Raw genomic sequence first — 8,886 nt, forward strand, 5'->3', positions numbered from 1 at the left:
TATTTTTTTAAAAAAAGTTATATATATATATATAGATAGTAAGATAATATCAGTAAAAGACAGATAATTATTTTTTAAAAAAAAGTTAAGTGCAAGCTTGTATATAATTAATTTTTATTGATGAAAATATTTTTAGGAAAAGATATGATTTTATAGTTTTTTCCCCTCAAAAATCAGTAAATTTCCATGTATAAAAAAGTGGTTTTTTTAAAAAGAGAAATCAAACAACGAAGACTCGGCCCTCGTTAGTTTCCACGATCTTCTGTGAGTCTTGTGCAGAAATTTTCGCAGCAGACCTCAAAATTTCCCAGTTCCCCAAACTCCCGACGAAATCACAATTCCCATTTCACCAAGCAATCTTCTGTAATTTGCAAATAAAAATTAAGCACACAAAACGAGGTAAAATAGAGAAAATCCGGGAAAAATGGGAATCCAACACGTATGCTAACAATCACTTCCTATAAAATAGCTAATGCTGAAAAAGCAACCAACCTTTTCCTTTCTTGTTGAACCCCACTTATATAATTGAATCAGAGTATCGGCACAGGGGATTAATGTACTTGAAGATTGATGTCGTAAATTCAGGTATATCTGTTTCTCTCTTATGTTTTTCGGGCCCTTGATTCTCTCTTTTTTAAATGGGACACTGATTTTGATCTCTTATTACGGGTACGCTGCATTGGTTCGGTTTGTTTTGGTATCTAGATCCGAAAGCGTATCAAGAACTCTTTTTTTTGCGCTTTAAAAAATTGTTACTTTTCTCTTCTTATTTTTGTTCAGAACTTTTTTTTTTTGTGATTTGTTAATCTGGGCATGAGTTTGATTTCGTTTAGTTCATTCTTGTAATTTTTGTGCATTGCTGTAATGTTGATCATCTTTTGATTCTCTGTGCAATACTAATGTCATTTTATTGATTACAATTTTGATGAAATATTAATAATATTGTGAAAGATATATTCTTGATGCTCAATTCTTTTAATTTATTTTGATGGATTGATTTTTTATTATCAAAATTTAAGTCTTTTAGTTGCTTTTTGGAGTTGGCCAGTGTGTGGTTATGTGCGATGGTATGAACCATACAAGGGGATGCCAGTGGCTAGATGAACTCTGCTTCTGACACTCAGGATTTAGGTACTGTGTCTTGGTATGTTCTGCTACATCAAAACTCTTTTTTTTTTTATTTAAAAAAAAAAGAAGTTTGGAGAGCTATAGTTTGGGCAGAAACTGTGGTGCTCGTCGCACGTGTGGGTCAAGCTCTGTTCTGCTGAAGTAATATAGCATAAGGTAGCTCATTTTGCATGGTTTAAATGCTTCTGTAGCTCCTTTGTTCCCTAAATTATCTACTTTCGGTTTAGTTTGCATTTGGGTTTTTAAATTTGTAAATTGCTAATTTATTCAAGTTACTACTTCCCCTGATAGAGTCTTGCTTAGCCTTAAATTTTTTTATGTGAAATAAGTTTATGGCTGCAGGCCGCTGATTTTTTGGGGTGAAAATATCATTCTTTATATTTATGAAAAGCTCTAATATTTTCTGGTGATTTTACTTCTCAGCTTTATCTTTCACTTGTAATATGATGAATCAGTGTTTTTTCTTGATGTTGTAAAATGCATGACCGTGTCTACTATCTCTTAAGTAGCTTCATATAATTTTCGTTTGGTTGGCATTCTTATACTCATTCAATTTCAGAACAGTCTAGTACAATATCAATGGCCCAAGATACTTCTAATGCTGAATCAACTCAGCGTAGACCCGGTCTCTTAAAAGATCAAGTTAGATTGTTCAAAAGGAAGGACTCAGATCGCTATGAGATTGCTCCAATTCCTGATAACTTGTCATTTGAGAAGGGATTTTTTGTAGTCGTTCGGGCATGCCAGTTGTTGGCACAGAAGAATGATGGACTTGTATTAATAGGATTAGCTGGTCCCTCTGGTGCTGGGAAGACCGTATTTACTGAGAAGATTGTTAATTTTATGCCAAGCATCGCTGTAATTTCAATGGACAACTACAATGATGCTAGTCGAATTATCGATGGAAACTTTGATGGTAAAATGTGCCACTAATATTTCTTTTCTTCACAGACTTCTTGCTGCATCACTGATGATTATTTTCAGGCTGAGATTATTGTTGTAGGCTGATATTTTGTGATAGCAACTTCTTTCTTTATGAAAATGAAATCTCCGTTATACTTTTCCTTTGAATTATTATTTTTGCTTCTTTTTCAACTGAATATTTGAGACTTCTCTGTCTCTTTATAATTGCAACTTACTTTACTAATTTATGCTTCCATGCTTTTGGAAAATTCTCCTTCCTTCACATCTTGTATGGTATTTATATGATTTTGATATTATGTCACAGACCCACGATTGACTGACTATGAGACTTTGCTGAAGAACCTTCACGATCTGAAGACAGGGAAGCAGGCTGAAATCCCCATATATGATTTCAAATCCAGTTCACGCACAGGATACAGGTCTTTGTCCAGTCACTTTTGACTCATCAAAGCCCTTGTAATTTTTTCTCAGAGGCTATTTTTGTTAATAAGTGAGCAGTATTATTTCTTGATATAGAGTTGTCTTCTTGTTTTCTTTTCTTTTATTTTTGGGGGTGATGGTGGTGAAGTTTTCTCCTTTTTTCTCACCTTTATTTTAGCTATTTAAGTTGAGGTTCTTTTACCATACAAATCTTAATATTCAAGTCATAAAAGTTGATTGGTTTGTTAGATGCTGCAAACTTCTTTTATTATCTCATCACTCTTCTTTACTGCCAGTGGAGTCTAACATTTGTGATCTCATGAAATCACATGCTACTGCAGGACTCTTGAAGTCCCAAGCTCTCGTATTGTGATTATAGAAGGCATCTATGCTTTAAGTGAAAAATTGCGTCCTCTGCTGGATCTCCGGGTATCTGTGACAGGTGGTGTTCACTTTGATCTCGTAAAACGGGTTATACGGGACATACAGCGTGCTGGGCAGGAACCAGAAGAAATAATTCACCAAATATCTGAAACCGTGGGTATTCCTCGTACCTAATTTAAGTAAAGCATGAAATACCTCGTACCCCTGCCACAACTTCTCAGCCACACTTCTCCTTGCAGGTATATCCTATGTATAAGGCGTTTATTGAACCTGATCTCCGCACAGCTCATATAAAAATTACCAACAAATTTAACCCGTTTACTGGATTTCAAAGTCCTACCTATATATTGAAGGTAAATTTTGATCGATTCATTTCACCTAAATCTATTGCACTTATGATGTTTTAGTCATGAAGATTGTTCTGTGATAGCTTGTACAGACTCTTGTTATAATTGTGTTGAATGCATGCTATTCAGTCCCAGAAGAATTTGTCTCCAGAACAAATTAAGTCTGCCATGTCTGAAGAGCATTCAGAAAGTACAGAACAAACATATGATATTTATCTTCTGCCGCCTGGTGAAGATCCAGAGACTTGCCAATCTTACCTGAGGATGCGTAATAAAGATGGAAAATACAATCTTATGTTTGAGGTCTGCTCTTATTATTCAATTAATGACGTATTCGGAGACTTGAGTGTCTAGCTATTTTTTTTCTAGCTGCGTATATGGACCAAGAATGCTGTTATATAGTCGTAACCTCATACAACTAACATGGATCAACTCATAAGCCTGCTTGAGTATAAGCCTGCTTGAGTGATTATATTTAATCTCTCTTTTCTTTTTGGAAATCCTTCCTTCCAACGTGCAAAAGTCTGATATTCATTACCTTCTTGAAGTATATGGCTGACATGTGAAACGGTACTTAACCATGCAAATACTTATTTAATTTTGTGCCCGAAGTCGAAATACTTCTTGTTCTTATTGTGTTATTACGTTCCTTAATGGATGTATATAAATTAGTTCTATGAGGTTATCGAAAAAGACATTTTTTCCTGTTATATTAGGTTTTAGGAAACAGAAAGAAAATAAATGATTCTTTAGGAGTGAAGGTTTTTTTAACCTCTTCATTTGCATTTCCGCCTTTCTGCAATATTTTTTCTCTATTTGTTCTTTGAATCAACTGATCTCCAGAAAGTTGTATTTACTTGCAAAATGTGTATGGCTTTGTTAATTAAAATGTTTTCCCTGGCCTTACTTCCGTTGGACTGTTAGAATTTGTAAACCACCACAAAATCAAAAACAATCGCAATGTTTGGTTCTGTTTGCGGGGTTTGTCGAATCATGCTAGAAATGGTAAATTGGCTTAATATAATGAAAAAAACATAGTGAATGTTTTTAAAACTTTCTTACTTGGGCATGCTTATAAACTGTAGGAATGGGTCACTGATCCTCCCTTTGTCATATCTCCAAGAATAACATTTGAAGTTAGTGTTCGTCTTCTTGGTGGATTGATGGCCTTGGGCTACACAATAGCCTCCATACTCAAAAGAAGCTGCCATGTCTTTTTGGATGAAAGGGTCTGCGTGAAAATTGATTGGCTGGAACAGTTAAAGCGTCATTACATTCAGGTAGTACACTTTTGCCACCATTTTCCATCTCCCGTTCCACTCTAAGTCTCTAATATTGAATTATATTTTTTTCTTATTAAAGCTTCCCATCTACTATCAACTTCATGATATTTTTTTAAATGTATGCGAGTTAAAATTTTCTTTATGTCATTACTCATACTATCACGATCTTCCTCCTGATAATTAACGTGTATATAGCTCGAATTTTCTACTTTTTCATGAGATAGTTTTCTATGAAAACCAATGAAGTGCTGGACTCTCGCATATTTTCGTTTCATTTGGTTGTTTAAGATGTTGAACCTGCTTTATTTGAGACAGGTACAAGGTAGAGACCGTCTCGTCGTAAAATGTGTAGCTGAACAGCTGGGATTGGAAGGTTCATATGTTCCACATACTTATATTGAACAAATACAGCTTGAGAAAATGATCGATGATGTCATGGTATGAGAAATAGCCGGGTCTCTCTCTTTATGCTTCTTATCATTTTTTTTCCTAAGGCGTTTCTAATCTGGGATTGACAGGCATTGCCCGATGATTTGAGAACCAAACTTAGCATAGATGAGGATCTTGTCTCAAGTCCTAAGGAAGCACTTTCCAGAGTCTCAGCCGAAAGGGCCGCGACAAGAATCAAGAATCTCAAAAGGTGTGTTTGTTATTCTATTCTTTTTATGTCTCCAGATGTTTTTACTTCTTGATAATGTATAATGGTGTATGAATTTTAATCAAGTGTTGTGCTATTAAGCTGTATTTAATAATGCATAATTATATTGATATCAATTGGTTTTTTGCCATAATAGAGTTCCTTGCATATAAACGAACTTCATTTCTTGCAAGTTCAAACGTAAAAGTTTTAACTTGTCTCGATTCAATGGGCATCTGACCATTAATATTGTTTAAGAGTTTCTATGATTAGCAGTTACCATTTTAATCAAGTGATAGGGCATCGTATCCTTGAACTTTTTTGTTACTTGATTTAACAGTGGTATGTCACACTCGTACACGGGACGCACAGATAAGAACATGTCGAAGATGAACATAAGATTCGATGATAGAATCATAGACTCACCAGCAACGTCGGCAAGTCAGGTAAAATAATTCAAATTTAGATGTACTATGTAAAGCTTCTGATACATGAGAATATCCATCTCACTGAAGTTATTTATCGTATCCAACCTATATACTGCAGGGAGCAATAACGCATCTTTCAGAACAAATTTCTACTCTAAATGATCGTATGGACGATTTCACATCTCGCATTGAAGAGCTAAATTCTAAGTTAAATAGCAAAAGAGGTTCTCCCAGTTCACAAAACATAGCATTACAGGCGGAATCCTGCAATGGGTCGGCCCCAACTTCTTATTTCATATCTGGTTTAGGCAATGGTTCTTTAACCGGACCAGTAATGACGAATTCCTTATCTTCCTCCCAACTAGCAAAAGAGTCTTCTTTAATAGAAGAGGTATTACTTCATTGTCTTTCTGTGTGAATTTCTTTTGGTTACATTAGTTACCTAGATTTTGGTCGAACTTTTGTGGCAGATATCGAACATAACGCGTGGACAACGTCAAGTCATGCATCAGCTCGACAATCTTAGCAACCTTGTACGAGAAAACGTGAGCTCCACAAGATCACATCGTGATACAAGGCATGGCAGAGGTGAGATTCTGGATATCGAACCCGTCAAGATCTCCATGGTCTTAGCATCATTGGCTGTTGGCGGGCTGGGAATTTTTTTGTTCAAGGGATTTTTAACCGGAAAGTGATCCCATCTGACCTGAGATACCATTATTCAACATATAGATTTTATTTATCATTGCACTGAATAGCTCCGAATGTTTTGCAATGCCACACTTCTTATCGGGAACGTAGATTTTGCCTCATATCCTATACTTGGAGGTTTTGGAAGTGATTTGAGTTTTGTTAGAGGAAGAGGAGGGTGTGTCTCAGCAAATTTTGTGGGGGTTTTTTTTGCGGATCTTTTTTGTATTCACTTTATTGACTTGCACAGTGATTTTTTTACTATGAAAGTAGAATTTTTGATCATTAGATGCACTCGGACAATATGTAGGATGTCATGTTCCGATTTGATGAACAATTGAGACTTCAAATATTGATAATAATCAAATAAAGAATTGCAAAATAGAGGGAGATAGCTAGATTATAACTTGAAAACGTAGTTTAAAGAGTTGACCAATGTGAACCTAGCTCGCATCAAATCTTGGATAATCGAATTAGTTTAATTGATCTCTAGGTTTAAAATCTGAAAGAACAAAATGTAATTAATTATTTGAATTAATAAGTAAAGTGTTTGAATATCTATTGATATAATATAATGAATACATTTAAAATTTAATTATTATAATAACAAATTATGACATAAAAATTATTTATTTTATTTGAATTAACTACAATAACATGCAAATTTTTGTCATAAAATTGACTTCTTTACTATTATTGTGTTTAATTTAATTAATATGTTAGTTGAAATAGAATGAATCCTATCATAAAAAGATTTATTTATCAAAATTTTAAAGAATGAATAAATATTTTTCAAAAAATAAAAAATCTTCTCATATTAAGAATATCTAATTAATTTAGGTAACTTCCGTGTTAGCATCTAATTAAATATTTGATTTGGGTTGGACGATCAAGAGATGTTATCATATTATAATTTATCTCTTGGGCAAAAGATAAAATATTATCAGTCGCTTCTACGGAAGAAAACGATGGCCTCTGCGGATTTCGATCGCCTTCCAACAGATGTAATCGTCTATATTTTCGAAAAAATCAGTGATGCCAAATGTCTATGCATTTCTTATTTCATCCAAGAAATTGGACCTGGCCATGAGATGAATTGCTTTGAAGAGGACGAATATCGTGAACTTGCTGCTACCATGATGAAGGAATATCCCTGTAAGGAAACTTCCTTCGTGTCGCGCGGCGTTCCGCCTCCAGACGGGTGGGAGACAACATGTGTTCTCGATTTCGTACTATTCCACCTATCTGATGGCTAACTAGATTTCATTCTATGCAACTTTTTTTTTTATTATTTCCCAACAAGTTAATCTTATTTTGTTTCAAGTTTTTGGTAGATTCAACCTATCTGGTGTCATTGTTCTTGGTAGATTCAACTTTTTTTTCTTCTGATTATATTTCAGTCTCTTATGATTCCGTATATTAATTAATTTGAGAATGACATTTTGCTTACAACAGGAACTAATCGATAGGAAGCTAAGAATCTATTCACAAAGTCCATGCATGCCATGACGACCTATACACTTTTATATGCATATTGGAAGGAAATAACCACAATTTGGAACTAGTGCATTTTCTTCCATGAATCCATTCACAAAGTTCATACCACGGCTCTTGGTGATTACCATTTTGAAAAGTGGATTTTATAAATCAAACAATACAGACCCATCCCTTGTTAGTTTCTACGATCTTCTGTTAGTCTTGTGCAGTTGTGCAGAAATTTTCATAGCAAATTCTCAATGTTTCCCAATTCCTCAAAAACTCCCGACGAAATCACAATTCCCATCTCACCAAGCAATTTTTTGTGATTTGTAAATAAAAGTACAGCACACAAAACGAAGGAAAATAGAGAAAATCCGGGAAAAAAGCAGAATCCGACACTTATGCTAAAAATCACCTTGTATAAAGGAGTTCATGCTCATATGCTAACAACCTTTTCCTTTCTTGTTGGACCCCACTTATATGATTGAATCAGAGTATCGCCATAGGCGATTAGTGTTCTTAAATATTGATATTGTTAATCAGATATGTCTGATGTCTGATGCTCTCCTATGTTTCAAGGGTTGATTCTCTCTTTTTTAAATGTGACACTGATTTTGATCTCTTATTTGCGAGTATGCTGCATTGGTTCGGTTTGTTTTGGTATCTAGATTCGGAAGCGTATCAAGAACCCCTTTTATACTTCAAATTGTAACTTTCTTTTCTTATTTTCGTTTAGAATTGATTTCTGGTGATTTGTTAATTTGCGTATGAGTTTTATTAGTGCATTCTTGTAATTTTTTTGGCACATTGTTCTGATGTTGATCATCTTTCGATTCTCAGTGCAATACTAATGTCATTTTATTTAGTATAATATAATTTGGATGAAATATCAAAAGTATTGCGAAAGATATGCTTTTGATAATCAATTTTTTTCATTTATTTTGGTGGATTTATTTATGAATGATCGAAATTGTAAGTCATTCAGTTGCTTTTTGGTGTTGGACAGTGTATGGTCTTGTGCAATGCTATGAAACTTCTAAGGACAATACTAACGTCAGTTGACATGTATGGTGTTGTCACTGTTTTCTCCTTTACAGTCTTCTTTCTCATGGACACTAAGTTCTCTAATACTGATATGAGACACGAAGTTCTCTAATATTGAATAA

General features: G+C 34.3%; 1 protein-coding gene across 8 annotated transcripts; it reads left to right on the forward strand.

Annotated features, from left to right (window-relative positions):
* The first annotated feature begins 228 nt into the window (after window positions 1-228).
* On the forward strand, window positions 229-6,526 carry LOC140816590 (inorganic pyrophosphatase TTM2). 8 transcript variants are annotated; one of them, XM_073175948.1, is made up of 13 exons: window positions 229-585; window positions 1,028-1,131; window positions 1,688-2,044; window positions 2,357-2,471; window positions 2,814-3,009; window positions 3,096-3,209; window positions 3,333-3,506; window positions 4,289-4,483; window positions 4,802-4,924; window positions 5,005-5,126; window positions 5,464-5,569; window positions 5,670-5,942; window positions 6,022-6,526. In XM_073175948.1, the coding sequence occupies exons 2-13, from the start codon at window positions 1,101-1,103 to the stop codon at window positions 6,244-6,246; spliced, it is 2,031 nt and encodes a 676-aa protein (XP_073032049.1). In that variant the 5' UTR covers window positions 229-585; window positions 1,028-1,100; the 3' UTR covers window positions 6,247-6,526. The 8 variants fall into 8 exon arrangements, with proteins under 8 accessions (XP_073032049.1, XP_073032048.1, XP_073032050.1 ...); XM_073175947.1 differs by having other exon boundaries at window positions 1,041-1,131; XM_073175949.1 differs by having other exon boundaries at window positions 1,049-1,131.
* Window positions 6,527-8,886: the final 2,360 nt, after the last annotated feature.

This window comes from Primulina eburnea, chromosome 16, assembly GCF_022965805.1.
Source record: "Primulina eburnea isolate SZY01 chromosome 16, ASM2296580v1, whole genome shotgun sequence".
Lineage (NCBI taxonomy): Eukaryota > Viridiplantae > Streptophyta > Magnoliopsida > Lamiales > Gesneriaceae > Primulina > Primulina eburnea.